Source organism: Catharus ustulatus, chromosome 2 (assembly GCF_009819885.2).
Source record: "Catharus ustulatus isolate bCatUst1 chromosome 2, bCatUst1.pri.v2, whole genome shotgun sequence".
In the NCBI taxonomy this organism is placed as follows: Eukaryota; Metazoa; Chordata; class Aves; order Passeriformes; family Turdidae; genus Catharus; species Catharus ustulatus.
In genome coordinates, this window is record NC_046222.1 from 43991757 (window position 1) to 44014024 (window position 22268).

The 22268-nt window shown below is 43.9% G+C and overlaps 1 protein-coding gene across 4 annotated transcripts in view; it reads right to left on the reverse strand.

Moving 5' to 3' along the window:
- Positions 1 to 21334, reverse strand: part of PDGFD (platelet derived growth factor D) — a 141846-nt gene extending 120512 nt beyond the window's left edge. For all 4 annotated transcript variants that reach the window (XM_033053349.1, XM_033053347.1, XM_033053348.1 and 1 more), the window contains exon 1: positions 20842 to 21334. In XM_033053349.1, coding sequence (XP_032909240.1) covers positions 20842 to 20971 — 130 coding nt within the window. In that variant the 5' untranslated portion in view covers positions 20972 to 21334. The remainder of the gene's footprint in view (positions 1 to 20841) is intronic.
- Positions 21335 to 22268: the final 934 nt, after the last annotated feature.

Sequence of the window (22268 nt, forward strand, 5' to 3'; positions counted from 1 at the left end):
TCCAAAATGTGATCTACCTCTCTACTACTTCTCCTATGTAAACTGTCATTTATAATATTATGCATGTGTTCTACTTTTAGATAGGAATCGCACATTAACTACCTTTACTGGCAAGTTTAGATATATAACCTTATGTTCATTCTTAATGGAACAGAATCTCTCCAGATTCTTGCTTTCATTAATTTATTTTGACTATTACTGTTTTAAAGAGACATTAATTTTCTCTTCTTGAAAAACAAGAGAAATTCCCTACCTTCTATGACTCTGACTTTGTTCATTTATGTGTTTAAATTCTAGTATCTGAAATACTCATAGCTCTCTGAGAAATATAAATATGACTGGATGGGGATTTCTGAAAGCTCCCAATACTCTATTCCCATTGAAGTCACTGCTAGTTTATTCCACACTTCTGTGAGATGAGAGCTTAGGCAGCATTGAGGCCTGATTTCATGTTGTAATGTTTCCAGAAATGGACTTCTAGGTATACACAAAATCTATTTTTAATCCTTAAGCACTCAATAACATCAACAGTGTGGATTTGCTCTATGCCTATATTCCCACTTGTGAGTTCCCCTAATAACTGTTGAACCTGTTAGCTAAATTGAGGATAAAGCCTCAAAGGTATTTCAGTTCTGTAAGCTTTTTGAAGACTAGCAGGAAAACAGAGAGGAGAGACTGTATTAATGTCTCCCAGGGAGCTGGGAAGAGCCTCATCCTCAGTGTTCAGCAGTCAATCCAGGGGGAAAACATTATGGTATGCCTTAACACTGGGAAAAGCTTAGAATGCAGCTCACATCCACAGAATCACAGAATCAGCTGAGTTGGAAGGGACCTACCAGGACCAAGGAGTCCAACTCCCAGCCCTGCACAGGACCATCCCCAAGAGTCACAGCATGTGCCTGAGACTATTGCACAAACACGTCTTGAACTCTGAGGCAGCCTACCAATGAGGTAAAAGCCCTTAAGTTTGCAATACTTTGAACATACAAACAATTACCCTTTATTTGAATGAAATAAACTGTTTTTAAGCCTTAACACAGTAAAACCGAGCCATTTTATAACTGCATGTAGATATTTTAAGGAAGAAAATGCTAAAACAAATTGTAAATATATTTGAGGTTATATATCTTTGCTTTCACATTTCCTGGTCAGCGAAGGAAAACAGTATCTTACAACATGTAAGTGGCAGATAGGTACCAAGCATCTCCCACTACACAGTCTGAAGTGCAGGAACACACACACACAGGAGTCAATGATTACATGCACTACAGCTGCTCCAGGGAGGAGATCTGCAGGTACAGACCTTTCAGTCAGTGTTATGACTGAGTGGGTGTGCTCAGGATGAGTGAAGTGAGGCAAAGGAAAAAGAGCTGGTCAAACAGTGACACAAACACAACTGAAAAGATTCAGAAGGTAGAGAGGTACTGGGCTCAAATATATACATTCATGTTTGCACTTTCACATTCATGTAACCAGCCAACACCCAAAGTATATTCCTACGAATATTACCACAAGATTTATTATGTTCTTTGCAGTATTCAATCAATCCCTTTTCCCTCCAGTATCTGCAAATCTGCAGCAACCCCTGGCTCAATTTTTAAGCTTCACTTCAACCAGGTGCTGCCAAGAGCTGCTTTCCTACAAGCAGTGATTTTAGACCCCGCCAGAAACCTCTGATAAATTCATTCTCCATGAGTCAGATACTAATGCCATTATGAGGGCTAAACCAGCTGGCAGGGGTGAGACATATTAATCTCAGTTGACCTCTGTACACATAAAAAATGGCTAACATAAGATCTTGTGCAGTATATGCTGGCCTAAGTCTATTTAATAACTGCCTGAGATCCTGGGAAGAAAGGAAAAAAAAATTAAAAAATTTTAAAATAAAAAGCTGAATCTAATCCTAAATCTTCTTTTACTTCAACAGTAGTGTCAACCCTCCACATTTTATCCCAGAAGCAGTGGTACTGAACATTTATTCCTGAAGCTCACATTTCTCAGAGTTAATGGACTGTTACGACTTGCTAGTCAGAAATAACTACTATAATGCCATTGCTCATCACTCTAAAGAAATCTTTAATCTTACCTAAAGATGCAGCATTTTGAAGAGATCATCAAGAAGATCCAAACCGTGTTTCTCAGACAGTAATAAAAGCTGAAATAATTTTAGGTACATTTTGTGAGCTTGCTGTGCTAGTGACCTACTTGCCCTAGACTTGCTCTGAGTGCAAATGGAAGACACATACAGAAGGTAATTCATCCCACCTGAAGGTGTACATCTAAAACAAATGGGATGAGCAGTTCTCTGCAGGTGTCTTTCTCTCCCCCTCAATTATAAGGGAAGTTTTAGCAAGATGCCCCATTTTTCAAACCACCAAAGTTTTTTAAATGAACAAATTTTTTTCCGTCTACCAGTTGCATTTCAGCATCATTTAAAAGGTAAGGCAGACTGAATCTAAATGTAAATGTGTATGAATCCCTGAAGCACAAGGCAAGCCAGCACACAGGTACAGATGGCGGCACATGCATACACACACACACACTTTTCAAAGGCCTGCAGCCACGACCTGAGATAAAGTGACTTCATGACATATTTTCTGATCTATTGTGGAGCTAGGCAGATGGATTAAATCACATCTGAGATTTCAGCTCAGTTCTAAAGGTACTGGTAGGAAACCTAGCTTTATATCTTAATGTTAGAAATTCTGAGTTTTCATTTTTACTTTTTGAGATTGCTTGTTTTGAAAGAATATTTTATGACACTGCCATCAAGAACGCACTGTCTGCAATTAAATATAACTTAGTACAAGATCGAGTAGTTCTGCTCCCTAGGAAGATGAGCTGTGTTTAATAATATTTAAAGCTATTTTGTCTCATCATACATACACTGTGCAGCCTGAATTTTATGATTTTTAAGATGTCAGACAACATATTACAGTAATTTCACGAATACAAGCCGCACCAATTTGACCAAAATTTTGGTGGAAACCCGGAAGTGCGGCCAATATTCCGGGGCGGCTAATACATTAACAAAATTCTAAAAGCTGCCAACACGGAAGTGAGAGCCCGCGGCAGCCCCAAGCCAAGCTGGAGCCCGGCCGGCCCCGGCAGAGGTGGGAAAGCCTGGCAGAGGCGGGGCCAGCAGTGTGGGGGGCGGGCGGCAGAGCCTGAGCCAGCAGGGCGGGGCAGGGGGGCGGCAGAGCCCGGGCCAGCAGGGCGGGGGAGCCCGGGAGAACTGGGGCTAGCAGTGCAGGGGAGCATGGCAGAAGCAGGAAACCCGGCGGGTGGGGCTGCCTGGCAGCGGGGGAAGCCCAGCAGAATCGGGGCCAGCAGCGTGGGGGAGCCCGGCGGTGCGGGGGCCTGCAGTGCCGGCCAGGGCGAGGAAACGCGGCGGTGGTGCAGACGGGAGGGGGCGGCCGGCGAGCCCGGCGGCGGCGGCGGCAGCCCGCCGGCGGGGATAGCGAACGCGGCGCGGCGCGGCCGGCGAGCCCGGCGGCGGGGCTAGGGAACGCGGCGCGGCCGGCGAGCCCGGCGGTGGGGCTAGGGAACGCGGCGCGGTGCGGCCGGCAAGCCCGGCGGCAGGGCTAGGGAACGCGGCGCGGCCGGCGAGCCCGGCGGCGGGGCTAGGGAACGCAGCGCGGCGCGGCCGGCGAGCCCGGCGGCGGGGCTAGCGAACGCGGCGCGGCCGGCGAGGCCGGCGGCGGGGCTAGGGAACGCGGTGCGGCATGGCCGGCGAGCCCGGCGGCGGGGCTAGCGAACGCGGCGCGGCCGGCGAGCCCGGCGGCGGGGCTAGCGAACGCGGTGCGGCGCGGCCGGCGAGCCCGGCGGCGGGACTAGCGAACGCGGCGCGGCCGGCGAGCCCGGCGGCGGGGCTAGCGAACGCGGCAGCGGGGCGGTGCTGACGGGAGAGGGGGGCCAGCGAGCCCGGCGGCGGCGGCAGTACCACCCGGCCAGCCCCGCCGAGCCGTGGCGCTGAGCTGGGCCACCCGGCCCCGTCGGCAACCATGAGCGGGCCGAGCCTTCCTGGCCCCGCCCCGAGCCAGTAAAGCCCGCTATGCCGCGATCCTGTTACTAATTGGCCAATTTGTGAAAGCTTCGCACGGATTCTCGCTACGAACGAAAGTGCGGCTAATATTCGGGGTGCGGCTTATCTATTGACAAAGACAGCAACATTTTCAAGGCACCGGGGGTGCGGCTTATAATCCGTGCGGCTTGCATTCGTGAAACTACTGTAATAGTGACGTTGATTTGACTATGGTTTGCATTAAGCTCCATTTAGACAGAAATCAGTATTCAATTAAAAGGTATATATCCCAGCATTTTAAATAGTTCTTAGTTAAGAAAAAACACCTAGTTGTGTTGAAAATATCAGAAAAAGAAGTATCATAACATGTTTGACTTAGTAAATGTAGAAAATTTGCCTATTAATCAACTCCCACTGCTCCTACTCACCCAAGACAGCCATATTTCTGAAATGACTCATGGCCCCCAAATAAAACGAAAATTTAAATCTTTTTGAAAGTATCTGTGCAGGTGTGCTCCTATTTTTATTTTGGATGTTTTTCTTTGCAATGTTGACTTCATACATTTCTTTTTTACTAATGGACTGAAAGAGAAAGCCAGTTGTTCTGTTCGTGATATGTTTGGTTTGGGGACTTTCATAAGCCCAAACTGACTTCTCAATTTCGACTGAAGAACAAAATGAAAAATGAATATTCACTCTACAACTGTCAGGTAAACTGAAAGCAGGAATAATGAAAGCAAAATTTCTGTACAGTAGCAATTAAAGACTGCAGATTTTTGAAAAAAAATTGATTAAAAAAATAAATAAATGCCAACACCATTATTCAATCAACTGTACATGTGGTACATACTGATATTTAATGAACTGAATATCACTGTGCTATAGTTGCAAAACTTGAGCTGACCTCAAGAGATAAAAATAGTTCTTCAGTTCCATACATAATTAAGGAAACAGCAATATTTCAAGCAGAATTTGACAGATTTCAATGAAAGCATTTTGGGGTTATCCAGTAACTTGTCTTACATTTTGGAAAGTATTATATTTTGCTCACATCTTCAAATAAGCTGCCATGATTTCAAATGGGTTTCTTTTTCAAACTAAATAGTATGCATTTTTTATTAAGAATGGGTTTATTACACAATTGAGTCCTGGGTTAAAGAAAAATATATTTATATATAATCACAAAGAAAAGTTTGCAGATTTTATGGAGATTTGTGCAGAATAGTCTCCAAAGTGTAGCAGCACCACCAACATTTATTCTGCAGTGCAACAGATGTAAACAATACAGAAAAAGCAAATAGACCTTCAAAAAGCTATTAATTTCATCAAGACTATATGATATCAATTCTTCAAAACAACATAGGATTAGAAAGATTTTCATTGAAGTATAAAGCAATAACTGAGAACAACACATTTAGAATTGTAGTGTTAAAGTTTTATGTCCAGATAACTCCAAAACTGTAGAAGCACGAAAAGCATGACCTGCTTTTCAATGTCTATCAGAACAATACAAAGTCCAGCATAGATTTTAAATAGGAGGTGGTAGGGTCTGTTAACAAAAATGTAGAATTCAGAATAAGGTCCCAGCTCCTGAGAGATCAGCATCAGCTTAAGACCATGCATACTACCAGGGACTGTGAAACGAAATGAATCTATAAAACTTTGCACTTATTCGAGATAAATCCTAACTATATGTGACATGTAAACTTTCTCACTGGCTGACAATGTCACTTGGTCCACAGCAGGAATTCTTTGCAAAGCAGAGGCAAATAGAAAAGGATTATTCTGAAATTGTTCCAGCAGGAAGAGCCACAGGGAAAAACGCAAATGTTACAGCATAGAGACTGCATATTATGCTTGTAATGCTCTACGGAGACAGATATTTGCATTAGAAACAACCAAGACTGCACACTGATTACCTTTCCACAGACAGACTAGCTGCTACGCACACGGGCACAGGAACACCTCTCTTAGACAAACAGGATGTGGGAGAAGGGGGCAGAATATGGTCAAGGTCTTAAAACTAGATCCTAGAGAGCACGGGAAACCAGACAACTCCAGGGAATTGCTAGACTTCCATTTAACACCCCTAGCACTGGCATAATGAATGCAAGCCTGAATCATGTTGCAGCAGAGAATTTCCTTATGAGGAGCTGTCTGAGGTATTAATTTTTCAGTTTAGAAGTTACCAGAATAATCATAAGGACAGAGACAGTAATCACTGAAGGATAATACAGAAAATAAAAGAGTAATTAATAATTTACATACTTAAAATTAGACAGAATAAGCTGCTGTCCCAGTATTGACCAAGTGATCCTGATGGATTTATGAGGCACAATGCTAGATACTGTATTCCTCACTCAAATATTTCTCTGCCTACAGGACAGCATTCACACACCAGATCTAGAGGGAAGCACATATCAAGACATTCCCTCTCCCATTTTCTGTAATGTTCCTTTCTCCTCTGTCAATCACAAGGGAGAAAAGCCATGACTGTTTTATACACTATTCCTTTCCTTTTCTATTAAAAGTCAAATATGGATTCATAGAGTATTAATGTAAAGACACCAGTTAATACTGAAAAGACAGCCCTCAAGCCAAAGTGGCAATAACAGCTGCATTATACTTTGACTACTTTCAGCAAAGATGTCTAAAAACTGACAAATTTGAGAAACTAATCACTGTACAGGGGAAATTAGTGCTAATTAAGTTAACCAAGTACCTGAACTTTTGCAACACAAAAACTGTAAAATAGATTAGCATTTTATTTACTGTTCATTATTAAGAGATGAGTTGCAGCTGAAATCACACTGCATTAATAAGGTCACAGACACAGTAAATTACTTTTTTACAAACTGAACACAATCACAAAATGCTTAAAATTGTATTATTCCCAGTCATGGGAACAAGGTGAAGATAGGATCTATACCTAGTGTCCATTTTCCACAGCCAGTAAAAATGGCATGCACTGACAAATGCACAAAATATACATATACCTTACATGAGGAGCACACGGGCTGTCTCTCTCACACAACTCAGTGAGGAATACAAAGACTGAACACATAATTTATTTTTCATAGACTCATATAACCATAAATTGGTTGGCTGGAAGGGACTTCTGAAGGTCATCTAATCCAACCACTCTGCAATGATCAGGGACATCTTCTTAGCAAGAGCCGCAGTACCACATGGAGGAACTGTGAAAAGTCACACCTAGCAATATATCAGATTGCTTGCTGACACAGGGCTAAGCTGTGGCCTCAGCTAAACAGACACAGGGGGAGAGGAAGGAGGGAGCCCCACTCAGTGCACACTGAAACAAGGGGATGCCCTCCCAAATTCACCAGCAAGACACAGAGCATCACTTCAGCAGGGAGTAAGGAGGAATCTTAGCACACTATCCAACACCTTCTGGCTTCTCTGCCTTACCAACCATTTACAATCACCCCCCTTCTATTGCACTGTTGGTAGACCCAAGGGCAAGATTATTTGGGAAAGCAAGGCAGGGCTGCAGCTCCTTCATCTCCCCTATGACACTCAGTACATGGTTGGTGATGCACCTGGCTGAACATGCATGATTTCACCCTTTACTCCTGCTCTGTCTGGGCCTACAATGAATCTAACAAAAAACCCCAAAACATAAAAACCACCACCACCATCATAACAACAAAATACTTCAACATTTTTTGTTCATCTCCTTATTTTAAACATTAAACAAGGCTGTGTAGTCAATTTAATTTTGCACCTAATGTGATTTTGAATTTCTTTTTTAGAAAAGTTTGTTTCAGGTCAAACCCACATAAACCCAAATGTTCAGTGACCTGACAGTGGTTTTTTTGTTGTTGTTTTTTTTTTAATGTCCTGGCAAAAAAAAAAAAAAAAAAGAAAAGAAAATGTCTCTGACGCTTTCTTTCTTTCTGGCTGCTTTCCTTTGCTTTATTTTAAAAGCAGTGAAAAGTTTGTGAGAGCAGTGCTTTGTTTTGAATGCAGTATATGTGGGGATTTGACAGGTTCTAGAAATCTTCAGCTTTGAGTATTGCCAGTCTTATTTTTTTTTCTGAGCCATCTGACTGCCTGATGTCCGCAGGAGTCAGTCAAAATTTACCAGCTTTTTAACAGAAATGCTGTGCATATGTACAGGAAAAATTGGACGCTCCATGTGAAATTATTCAGCAATCATTATGGGTAAGAACTCTTTGTTGGGGTCCATCATAAGCAAGCACAGAGTATCTTGCATGCCTTACGTAGCTCTCTGACAGAGGTTCAGCCAAGTCCCCAGTGGGAGCTCCCTGGGTTTCTTCAAGTCAGCTCTTTCACCAGGCCCACTCATGCTCTGTGAAAAGCCCTGCCAGCTGCTGCTGCACACACAGGAACCTCTGTCAAAAACAATTTTGAAAACTGCTGGTTTCACGTGCTGGCATCGGATCCTCTATTTTATCTGGCAATTTAAAGCAATTTTTAACTGGCAAGAACATCAAGTCAGCAAGTCAGTTGTGGAGTTCAAAGTGGTTTGTCTCGTAAGAATAGACTTTGCTTTACCCATCAGTAAATGTAAAATAAAAATTTAAAAATCCCCAATACTGATAAGTACTACAATAAATAACTGAAGGAAATGCTTCTCTCCCACCTTTGGAAACAGAAGGGAAGCATTAGGTGACTCGGTTGGCTATCACCCTAGAAAGAAACAAGGCAGCTCACAGTATTTTTGTTCTGGTTTGGCCAAATACCTTTGAAGATACCTTCAAATACCCTTTTGAAATTGATGTGCTAGCAATTCATTGTCAAAACTGCAATGACACATACTTAAATTTGCAATCACTTCATTGTAAAAGCATATATAGAAATACATTCTGTCTCACTTCTGATAAGAAAAACAGGTGATACATTTTTCCTGTGCCTAAGGTAAGCTTTAAAAGCAATCTGCTTGACAAGGTTTAACTTTAGGTCCTGCAAGCACTGGTGATGGCACAAAAGATAGCAGGAGAATCAGGAAATGGCAGTCATTGGAGACAAATCCTGAGACACAATCCCTGTACAAAAATAAAAAGGAGCTCCTGCAAGCCTTGAAAAATATCCTGCACACATTGATAAAAAAGCCTGTAAAGTCATTCTTCAAAAAAATAAACTGAACTGACATATCAAGTCATTATGACTTCTTCTTCGTGACCTTCCACTATATCCTTATGCACTAGATGAAACCAAACCCAGGGAACAAAAGTGCAAAGTAACAAAACCAGAATAATAGCTTTCCCTGTTTTGTTCCAGGGTTTCTTTGGAGAAGAGACTGCTATTTAACTCCCATGCCACTGAAGTCATATTCAGGCAAGCATGTGAAAACCAAGATATTTGACTTTGATACAGGACATCACACTGTCATTTTGTGTAATTCTTTGTTCCCCAAACTGGCTATTCATGTGCCCTGTATTTTACCTCAGTAAGGCACATCACTTTTAGTCTGCAAAAACAGAGGCAGCTCTGAGCAGTAGACAGGAGGTAGGGCAGCACAGACAGCAAGGCCACAGCATTTTAAGGCTGGTTGCACCCTGGTAAGGATCTCCAGTCTTTGCCCACCTGCACCACAGCTGTGGCTGGCACTTCTGCCTCTCCAGGCTGCCAGGGGTCAACCCTTACAGTGAACTAAAGGTATTTACATACAGTGATATTGCCTGCAGGAAAATATTATCAAATGCATGAACACTACCCAGGAAAGGCTTACTGTGTGTACTGTGACCGGTCAGACTGGGGAAAGAGCAGGCTGAACAGCCACGCTAATCCACTTCTCATCCTCCTTCGCTTGCCAGTGTGGGAACAACACAGGTACAGGATCAATCCTGAGATGCATTCCAGACTCTAGCATGAGGCTCCTCTGCAGTGCAAGCAAGTTTATTTCTGGAGTGATGCTTGTTTCTATGTTGTCACATGGCCAAGTGAATTAGTCCTTTCTTGAAGTCTGCTGGGAGGCAGGCTGTATGTATGGAGATGGGGCTTTGCCATGCAGGTCCAAGAACAGACTCAAGATACCTAAACATTATTCAAGGGCTCTGCAAAGATGGGGTTGTCACTGCAGTCATTTCTCAGAGGTGCCACTCAAGACACTGAGCACGCTGTAAGCAGGGTGTGCACCGCCAGAGAACTGACTCTGGAGGTTCAAATGTCTGCACATGCAATTATGTAACAGCAGACCACACACAAACTAGGAGCAGCCAGATCACTGCTATATACGATGCAATAATTTTATATTTTGCTTAAAACAAGAGTTTAATTTTCCAGGATCTTATAAATGACAGGAACTTGTGAGAAATGTGTATCATGTAAATAAGTCTCCTGGGTGACAACTATTAATTCCAAACAAAAATAAAACCAAGCCTATTCAGATACAGACAGTTTCCTTCCATTAGGAGGATGAAAAAACAAAGACTCCCTTTCCCTTTCTCACAGTTTCAAAGACACCTTACTAGAGTAGCAGTGATACACTCATAGCTGGGGGTTTGGGAACCCCAGGTTATACCATATGGGCAGAGATGAGGCAAACCAGCAAATCCCCCTGTGCAGACTGCCACACATTCAGAAACCTAACAAAGCAATGTGAATGTGGCTAATGAAGCAAGGGAACAGGCTCACAACCTGATCTACACAGAGAAACAGTGCCATAACTTTGGGGCTTTCTTTCGATTTTAAAGCAGCAAATTCTCTGCAGGCTTCTGCAAGGAGGTCTTAAACCCTTGTACTGACATCTGGATGTGTGAGTGAAATCACTCCTATCAGTGATTATCCCTGCTGTGGTATGGCAATTAAGAAGCTGTGTTGGTCCATCTCCACAAAGAATCCCAAGGCATTATCACCACCTACTTGCTGTTCTCACTCAGCACTACTGCCACTGGTTTCTTAAGGCAAAGGGTTTATCTTTCAAGAAAATTGGCTGAAAAGTTAAGGGCAGAACAGTACATTAAAGGTTTCCAGATCCCACAGTACTTCTGGTGACCAACATTCTGTGTATCTATTTTTATTCCTGCTTCATCCTCAATCCACTTTTTTTGTGAGTCATATCAGATTAGAAATACATTCAACTATGAGAAAAATCTTTTGCAACTGATCCAAAAAGAAACAATAACAGAAACCTCCACCTATTACATTTGCAGCCTCTTTAAGAAACAAACAGAAACAATGCAAGACACTGGAAAATACAGACAGGTTTCCTTATGGTCTTGTTTAGAAATGTACTGCAGCTGAAGTCACTTGTAGGATATCCTGTGGGTGACACATAAGGTAGTCAGTATAGGAGAAAAAGAAACTGGACATTTGAATACAATGCTTTGTTCTGTATTTTTGCTAAACAATCTGTAACTACATCTGTTACCCCTCCATCTCTATCAGTGCAAAGGACTTGTTTGGTTTGTCTCAGTGTATGGACACTAACTGAACATCCTAACTCTGAGTACTGTACACAAACTCCTCACTACAAGAAAGAAAATGAGGTTCTGAGGCACATCCAAAAGGAAAGCAAGTTCAGGAAGGGTCTGGAGCACCAGTCTGATGAGGAGTAGCCAAGGGAACTGGGGATGTTCAGCCTGGAGAGGAAGCTCAGGGGGACCTTATCACTCTCTACAACTCCCTTAAGGGAGAGTGTAGCCAGGTGGGGCTTGCTCTCCCAAGTAACAAGCAATAGGACAAGAGCAAGTGTCATTAAGCAATACCAAGTGAGAATGTGACTGGATATTAGGAAAGATTTCTTCACTGTAGGGGTTGTCAAACACTGGAACAGGCTACCCAGGGAAGTGTTGGAGTCACTACATCTAAAGGTATTCAAAAGACGTGTAAACGTGACACTAAGGGATGTGGTTTAGTGGTGGGCTTGGCAGTGCTATGTAGGATCAATCTTAGGGTCTTTTTCTAACTAAACCTTTTGATGTGTCTTTGATTGTACTACAAACTCATCACTGAATTCCTAAGCACTTTATTTTATCCTGTATTAATTCATGTGAACTGTGTATCAGGCCCTGCCACAAGAAATGCTGATGCATTTCTTGCAAGTTTTGTCATTGATTTTACTGCAACAAAAGTCAAGATGGCTATTTTTCAAGTTTTTCAGGGACCTAGTGCTTAATAAATAGTTTTACAGAGTCTCAACATCATCAAGTCCCAAGGCACAGCAGGGCTAAAATACCTTGGCAGGAAGTTTGAACAGAAGGTAAAAGTGTGTCCTCCTGCACCATCTCCAAATACACAGAGCTCTAATTAACAAAGCAGAAACATGGGTTGTTGGCCTTCACAGCGTGGGATACAGATCAAAAAGGAAACATGAAACTGAACATTACTCAAGCACAATAGGAAGCTCGAGATCATGCAGGATTTATTCACTACCAAAAATATTAGAGCCAAACCCGAACTCCCAAAAGAAAGTATCTCCAGTTTCACACTGTAAACAGGACACTTCCTTAGCTTTGTAAACAGGAGACCAATTTGAAACAAACTGCCAAACAACTCTACGCAATCCAGTGTTTCAGCCAAGAGCACCTCACCAGAAGCGGTGATACAAGTTCTCTTTTTTATCCAAAATGTGGAATGATTTAATCAATCTCATAAATACAATAGCAGGAATTTTGGAGGCAATTCTTGAATACAGCTTTAATCAACTGACTAAAAGATTATTACTAAATTTCCCTGCATTAGTGGGCAAATACTTACTTCAGAGAACGTCAGCACAGAGCCTTCATGATATTTCTTAGGACTCCTTTAGTACCCTGATGTCAAATCCCTGCAGGTGTACAAAAGCCAAAGCAAGCTAGGGCAGCCCTTCTTTAGGGTTGGGATCATACTAAAAGCTTCTGAGAGTTAACCCAAGGATTCTCAGCTGGGTAAGCAAAACTGAGCAGAGCTACACAAGAAATGGAGGAGAGTGGCAAGGAAAAGGGAAACAGCTGTACCCACAGATGTAAAGAGCCAGACTCCATGTTCCTGCTACTGCTGCACATGGAGAAAGGGGGAGACTGGGGAAGAAGAGCAGGATGGAAGAGATGGGAAAGGCAAGCACTACTTCTTAGGACCAATGTGTTCCACCCATCGCCACTCCTCTCTCAGCTGTAGTAGATACCATTGTGCAATGGCTGAAGTTGGAAGTGACCTCAAGAAACCACAATTACTGCTCTGGGGACAACAAGGAGATGGTCTGGTCAAAGAGACCTTTGAGATTCTGGCATCACATGCAGATGCCTACCCTGTGTTCAGTGCCAGTCCTGTAAGATATTTTAATTGTTTTTAAAGAGATCAGTCTGTCATTTGCTGAAAATATATTTTAATGTTAGCCAGACTATCCATAGAAAAAGACTGGAGTATAAAACACATAAACTCCTGCTGCATCTCTTGTACACACAGTATATCAGAGGTATAAAATAAAAGCCATTCCCTGTCCTTCTAATTTACAGCTCCCCAAAGGAGTTTCTTGCTGTAGAAATAACATACATTTTGTAGCTATGTTCAGTTAATGTAATTGCTACACACAGTCTAAAGAAGGAATGCCAAATACATTGCAGTGAATTTGTATATTACTGTGTTCAATAAATTTCTGCCTTGATAATTCTTTTCTAGTAAGTTCCTTTTCAATTAACAAAGATTTTAATAATGTAAAAATCATTTTCAGAAATCAACTAGCAACCTGAAAAACTGCCAGATATTATTATACATAACTGCTTTCTACCCGAATTCCATAAATTACATAGCTACCAACATCATGTAAAGACCTTAACTACCTTGAATAGTTAGGCTCAAATACTGGTCTAATAGTTCACTGTTCAACTAGGACTTCAAAAAAATGGTATCAAAAATGGGGGGGGGGAGGGGAGGGGTTAGACTCTAAAACAAATGCCCAAGTGCAATATTTTTATGATTTTAATGCTGATTTGCAAGCAACTATATCAAGTGTACTTAAATCACTTAATCTCACTTCCTTGTGCTTCTGTCCTTAATTTATGTATTCTGTACAGTCATTTGAACAATACTCTCAGGCACACAGGGTGACTTTTGGGGATGTCCTGTGCAGGGCTAAGAGCTGGACTCAATGATCATTCTTGTTCCCTTCCAACTAAAAATATTTTGTGATTCTGTGATAGGTGAGCATCTATTTTGCTATATTAGACAATATTCTAAAGATAAATATTATATTTATTCTGCAAATGCACGTACAAAAGACTCAGGCCTACGATATATATACTTTTTTATTTTTATAGACTAAATACAACTGACAAAAACATAGCAACAAAGCCTACAGAAAAGCCAAAGTTACATGTGTCTTCTTTGCCTCAGTCTTTGATAGTAAGACCAGTTTGCTTTGGGTATCCAGCCTCCCGTGCTGGAAGAGAGGGACAGGGAGCAGAATGAAGCCCCCACAGTCCAAAAGGAAATGGTCAATGACTTGCTACCCCACTTAGACACAAGTCTATGGAGACAGATGGGATCCACTCAAGGGTCCTGAGAGCTGGCAGAAGTGTTCACCGAGCCACATTCCATCATTTACCAACAGTGTTAGCAAATCTAGAAGGTCCAGTTACCTAGAGGGCAACAAACACGACACCCATCTACAAGGATGGCCAGAAGGATACAAGGAGAAGGAGAAATACAGGCCTGCGAGCCTGACCTCAGTGCAGGGGAAAGTCATGGCACTGCTCACCAACAGGGTGTCATCACACAGAACATGCATGGCAACCAGAGGATCACACTCAATCAGCATGGTTTTAGGGCAGGCAGGTCCTGACTGACCAACCTGATCTCCTTCTGTGACCAGGTGACCCTCTCAGTGGATGAGGGAAAGGCTGTGGATGTTGTCTGCCAGGACTTTATGTAGTGGGTTTACCTTGGCTGGACACCAAGTGCCCATCAAGCCTCTCTATCACTCCCCTTCTCAGTGGGACAAGGGAGAGAAAATAAGATGGGAAACAACTTGTAGCTTGAGGCATTTTACTAAAGCAAAAAAAAAAGTGAAAATTTAGTGTGTATAAACAAAGAGAAAAAAGTTTAAGCTCTACTTTCCATCAGGGGGATGGAATGCCACTTCCCAGGAAGCAAAGTTGCAGCACACATAGTGATTGTTCCAGAAGGCAAACACTGTAAAATAACAAATGTCCCCCATTCCTTCTCCCTCCCTTAGCCTTTATATCTGAGCTGATGTCACATGGTATGGAATACCCTTTTGGTTAATTTGGGCCTGGCTGTGTCCCCTCCCAGGATCTTTCCCACTCCCAGCCACCTGATAGGGGCAGAATGTTATAGAGACAGCCCTGATGCTGTGCCAGCACTGCTCAGCAGTAGCCCCAGCACTGCTGCGTCATCAACACCTTTCTAACCACCAATGCAAACCACAGCACCGTGAGGGCTGATGTGGGGAAAATTAACAGGGTAGGAAGGGCCTGCAGAGGGATCTGGACAGGTCTGAGCATCCAGAAGCACCTGGAATGATGGCCCAAGGGCAGTTGTATGAGTGCTGAGTAAACAGTGGGGCTTGGTGATCTTGGAGGTCTTTTCTGACCTAAACAATTCCACAATATCTAATTTTGCAAATACTTGGTACACGTGGTTCATAAAAAAATATAGTTCTTTTTACTCAGCTCATTTACATATAAGCTATTTGAGTTTTCATATTACACTGTCCTGTACAACTTGAATCCCTTGACTTTAACAGAATTATGAAGATGGTCAAATTTAAGCACATGATGAATATTGCTGCACTAATGATCCCCTGTGAATTTTCTATTTATGCCTGTTCCTAGATGTTTTACGAAGTACAAAATCTCTGTGGCACGACAGTGGAAAAGAACTCCCAACATTATTTTAGATTTTTAGCACTGTTCAGTTTCTACAAATCCAAACAATACAACTATCAAGTTTTCTTTTCCAGTTGTTTAGGAATTAGCTGGCCTAATTCAGTTTCATAGCAATACTTTAAAAGCCCCAAACAAAAACCAAGAAGTTTCAAGAGACTGTCTGAAGAATTTATAGTAACTTCTACTGTGATATACATCTGCCTGATAAAACATATTTCAAGTTCCTTTAGAGAATTCCTTTATGCTGCTTGCTGCTGAGTCAGGGTTGGAATTCTCATGCAATATCCTTTGATATTTAAGTCCAAAATGTTAATTATACAGATAAGAGACATCATTAAAGTCAGATAATTGTAGACCAAAGTGCATTACTGCAGGGAAATTAGTAAGGCTTTTTTTTTAAACTGATGAAGCCTGAAATACATATTTTTATACAAAAACTAGAAAACAAGGAAATAAAGCCTATAAAAACAATTTATTCTGGACATTTTACAGTTTACACAGTTTTATGTTACCAGAGTCCTCTAAAAAATGTATACATGCCTATTATAAAAGAACTCAGTAAGTGTATTCCAAAAGTGATGGTCTATACCACCAGCGATACCAGAGACATTTCACAGAATCATGGAAACATAAAAATATAGAATCATGGAATGGTTTGGGTTGAAAAGAACTTTGAGGATCATCTAGTTCCAATGCCCCTGCCATGAGCATGGACACTTTGGGCTAGATCAGCTTGATAAAACCCCTTGAACAGACCTCTCTGGGCAACCTGTGCCAGTACCTTACCACACCCACAGTAAAGTATTTCTCCTAATACCATAAAATCATAGAATGGCTTGGACTGGAAGCCCCTCTATCCTCTTTAAAAAATCAACCAATCAAACAACCAAAAAAACAGAAAACAACACAATCTTCTCCCAAGAGCAGACACTTAACATTTATTTGGTGAGAGAATACCACCCAAATCACCATATACTTTTACCTGTGATGAGGCATCAGCCAATACAGGGAAGAAGAGGGTACAGTTAATGGCATACATCCATTCGGACTGGCCCTTAAAGAGCCAAAAGCTGTTGGCAGTTCCCCAGAATTATAAAGTACAGTTTTTCTTTGTATTTTGGTGGTGCACAAGAAAATTAAAGTTTGAAAATTCCTTTTATTTTTGGAATCATAATGAAAACCACAAGAGCACGGAATTATCTCAAGTCATCTGATGTTATGGTTTCAAATCCACATCAGAAGATACTCATTCCATGGCTTTCAGTTGTTTACATACTGAAGTGACCTGACACTATGCTGTCTGTTCTGTTCTGTCTATTCTTTAAACTCTGGAGTTTGAAGTTTAAAATATGTATGGTGATGCTTAGTCTGAAGATACAGACTAGGCATACTTTCCTAGACTAAGTAGATGTTTGTTCAATAACTGATAAGAAAAAGCATGTGATGTTTCTGTTAGACATTATATAGTAACTAATATTATGTACCACTTTTTATCTTCTACTTTTCATCTCCAAGTCCACATAAACAACCAAAATAGGAGAAACAAAATATCAGACTTCTTGTAATTAGGCAGTATTACCTGCATACTGCAAACTGGGAAACTGAGTCAAAATAGAACAGTGGAAGCATCTGGAAGACCTCCGTGTTATTCTGATGAACTCCAAAGTACTTAACTTAATAGCATTAATAAACACTCTAAGTGAATACCAGTACTTGTGCTATAAATGTCACTGGCACCTCCAGGACACTTTAAAAAATTGATTAGTTCTACACTGGACTGCTGAATCATCAATGACAGTCCTTCAACTAGGACAAGAGGATGTCTTGTAAGCAAGTTATTTATATTCTTAATATCTTCAGCAGAAAGCACAGTCTGGTTAGGTTTAGTAGTCATTAAACGACATTTTTTTGTATGTGCTGCCCTCATCTATAGATTTCTTATCAGATCAACTTCAGCCTTAAGTAAAAGCAATTACAAATAGGCCAACTTCTTTTAGTCTGAAAGAAGAAAGGCAATATTGAATCATGCACACTGCAAAGGTTTGTTTTGGCTGGGAGTAAGACCAAGCCTCCGTATTAAACTCTGTGTATGCAGCACCACTAGTTTATCCGGCTTGGAATCAAAAGAAAACTGGAACTCAAAGGATTTTTTTTTTTTTTTTTAAGTAAAATGTGCAGGTGGTCTTGGACTTCCCAAGGTATTTTTTCGAAGCTGAATGGGCCTTGTTTCCTCTTCAGTATCTCTTTTAATTTCACAACCTAATAATCATGGCCATCAACCCAGAACAGACTATTAAACTACTTCTCGTCTTTGCTGTGTGTTTTGAGACACTGTTGTAACACATTTACCCCAATGTATCGTGTGCTCTCAGATTCCATTCTGTATTGTCACGTCTGCAAATATTTACGAAGCAAAAAATACCGTCTGACTCAGCAATGCAACTCACATGTCTTTCATGCTGTTCCATATCATTGCTTCAGACCAAAACAACACAAAAACACCACTGCGAATTGTAAAAGGCGGAAATACTCTTAGTGGCCTACAGCCAATTGTGGTCTAAGCATTTGCTTGTGAGCTCGTCACATGCATGCAACATTTGGAATACTGCTCAAAACCTTTGGCTGCACAAATACAGACCCTCGCTCAAGGAACTCAAGCATCAGTTTTATTTGAGTAAAATCACGGGTATCAGCAGCTGATCTGCTCTAAATGTTGCAACCCACACCCAGCTCCACTGGCCGCACCAGAACCCACGGTCCTTTGCAGAGAAAAAGCAACAGGATTCCCAAGCACAGGGAGAGAGCAAGGCTGCAGCATGCTAGGGGGCTGCATGTGGTCTTCATCAAATCTGTGACCTCTTCAGTACGTCCATTACATCCACTCAAGAACTGCAGTAGTGTCTGACTTCAGCATGGGCACGTTCACTGTAGGCTGCAAGGTTCAGTAGTGTCCCAGCCAAGATGAAAGGTAGGATGTAATTACACACAGATCTGAAACCCTCCACCAGCCCCAGTACTAGCCCACCTGGTACCCACCAAAGATCAACCACTGCAAGTTACCTTGGATAATTTTAAAAGTATAAACCTTAATCAAATTGTTAAATGATTACAACTAGGAAGATAGCAATTAGCTAATCACTTCAGAGGTTTGTTCTCTTCATCACTACAAGAAGCAGTTTCACTACGGGAAGCCTTCTGAGGAGTAAAACACCCATCATACTGCCATTAATATGAAAACTTTATTTATATTAGGGGTTAATGATTTCTTTATTGACTATACAGAGAAGATCAGAGTAATACACATTTTGATGTTCTAGGTACGTAAGTTTTCAATGAAAAAGGTTGTTTGAAGTTTGAGCTGGATGGAAGCTTGCTTAGCTTAGTTCAGAGATGGTCTCACTTCTTCTATGAAGACAGCAGGTTAACAAGTCATGAAGCTTGGTAAAACACAGAATTATTATAAAGAACAAAACAGAAATAACAAATATGCACACACGTACTTTCTTCTTTAATGAGATTAAATTCTACTTCAGTATCAGAAAAAACTACAATTCTGTCCTGCTTCCTGATTCAACATTTCCATTCTAAGAAAAAAATCCTCCACCTTCTCTAAGTCTTCTTTCAGTGACTAGGAAAGGCATAAAAAATAATATTAAGTTCAATATGGCTCCAAACATTAAACAAAAACATTTTCCTAAATCAACTGTATACCCATTACATGCATTGTATACATGCTGGAAAATAAACACTGGCAAATACATTCTTGGAAATGGCTCAAGTGACTGGGTTTTTGAAAAGGGTTTATAAAACATATAAATTATGTCAACTGGAAGATGTTAACTCGAACACTGATGTTAACTTTGACCATTTGCAAGGAGAACATCCCGCATTTTGCCATTTAAGAAGGTACAGGGCAACGTGCAAGAGCAAGTTCTCCCACGTGAGGCTGGAACACACCAGGCTGCTCCCTGGTCAGAGGCCCATCACTCTTCTCAAAATGAAAGTCGTGGACTCTAGAGGTGAATTTCAGCAGCGCTACTTTTACGCGGTCTCCCCATTCATTCCCCGTGTGGCCACGGCACACGACCACGTTTACTCGAGGCACCTTGTCCCACAGCGCTGCGCTGCAGACCCTGGGCAGCACCTGGGCTGTCCGGGACATCCTCTGCCGGGGGATCCCGGAGGGAACCGCTCCGGAGCTCAGGCTGATCACCCTTCCCACGGGGCGGGCGGTGTCCGGGAGTGCGCTGCCGCCCGGAGGGGTGCGCACCATCCCCGGCCATCCTCAGCGACGAGGCCAGTCCCGGTGAGGCAGAGCCCAGCAGATCCAGGGAACGCCAAGCCCTGGCTCAGATCCTCCGGTCGAGGAAGTCCCGTAACCCGGCGAGCCGCACGCCGCCAGCCCTTACATGAGTCGAAGGCGGCGGAGCTGTGGCAGGGCCGGGAGACGATCCCGGCCCCCATCCCGCCGAGGAGCCCTGGGGCGACGGCGGCGCCCCCGACACTCCGCCCCTGAGAGCCGCCGCTCAGCCGCCGCTCGCCCCGCTCTGCCCCGCCGCCGGCACATCCCAGGCACACGGGGCACACGGGGCACACGGGCCCACGGTGCCGATGGACGCCCGGCGGGCCCCGCCTGGGCAGCCGGGACCGAGCGCTCCGAGTTGTCAGGAGCGAGGTGCCCCCCGCAGCCCAGCGGGGCCGACTCCCAGCAGAGCTCCCCGAAGTTGCCCCGAGAAGTTTGGGACCGCCCGGAGGTGCAGAGTCCCCTCTCAGCGCACACCTCCCTCCCTCCGGCCACCTGGGCACCCGCTCCCGGACCGGCCTCCGGCACCGGAGCCCAGAGACCCCACGGCCTGGCCGACCCCCGGGACGGAACCCGCCCGGACCGACCCCAGCCGTCCTCTGGGCACGCGGCCCTCGCTCCGGGACAGGGGAGCGGCACCCCCGAGCGCGCCTAAGGGCAGCAGCAGCCCTTGGGAATAAATAAGGCAGCGGGACACTTACCATCTCGCCTGATGTTGGAAGCCCGCAGGGCTTTTATAGATCCGCTCTGGGCAGGGGCGGTGGTGCCCTGCCGGCTGCAGAAGTTCGCACAGACGGCGGCGTAGAGCAGGAGGAGGATGAGCAGTTGCATTGGGACCGGCTGCGAGCGGGACCGTGTCTGCCAAGAAACGGGCTCTGCTCTCCCGCCGAGGGTGCTTCCCTCGTTCGTGTTCTCTTCCTCCTTACCGGACTTTTGGGTTGTTGCGGGTTGCTTGTGTGTTTGGGGGAGTTGTATGCAGTGGGAGGGAAAAAGGCACAAATCCCCGAAAAAAAAAAAAAAAAAATAGCCCCAGACCCCAGAGCACGCGAAGCAGCGCTCACCGCCGCCGCGCTACTCTGCGAGCTGCCTCAAAACTTCCTGCATGCTCAACTCTGGGCTGCCCTTCTGGGCCGGCCAAACTCGGCAGAGGTGCGGAGCGGCCGGGCCGGGCCCGCCGCCCACTCCCCTCGTCCGGCGCGGCCGTGCCCCAGCAGCAGGCGGGGGCTGCCGCAGCCGCGCTCCCCCTGCCGCGGCCGGGCTGCGCCGCGCCTCGCACCGCCCCGCCCGCCGCGCCAGCGCCGGGAGCGCCCGCTCTCCGCGCCGGGCCCGGCCACGAAAGGGGGCCCGGGGAAAGGGGGCGGGAGCGGTGCCCGGCCCTCCCCGAGCTACCGGCCGCGCCGTCTCCACGCCGGGCAAAAAGTGGCAGGAGGGATGGTGCGGGGAGGGGGCTGTCCCGGTGCGCAGGGAACGGCGGGCTCCCGACCCAGCCGCCGTGTGCCAAGGGCTCTCCGCCAGCGCAGGGGCCGCGCACCCGCGGGTCCCGTCACCCTCGGGCCCCTGATGACCACCTAAAAGTCGTCGCTGGGCTGAATGACTCAAATCTCCAGGGCGAGTGAGGACATTCAGTGGGACAACTGGTTAATAACCCGCAGTTGTCCCTGGAATAAATATATGGGCTTCTTCTGTCATGCCAAGCAGTGTCCAAAGCCTTTAATAAAAATTTAGTTCCTACTAGTTTAGCCCCTCATTAAATTGGGTCTGGTATTAAAAGATTGTGTTACTGCCTGGAAGAGTTTAGGTCTAAACCAAAGATATGTGAGGGTTGTGATCAGATTGCTAGTTTAATAATCTTTTTTCTTTCCATTAGCCGCAATGAAAATAATCAAAAGGAAGATGCAGAGAAAAAAAGAAGAAACACTCAGGTTTTAACAGTTCTCTAATAAATGTTTCCCTACTCAGTTTTTTTCTTACAAGTTTTTATGCAGTCTTAGCCAGTCTAACAAACTGTTACATGCTGCCAGATCTTTAACAACACGAAACATACGTCACTAGCAGAAGAATGTCAATATGGTGCTGTATCAGGAGTCTTGGATGAGTCCTGCAACACTGTGAGGACTGCCTCTGGCTG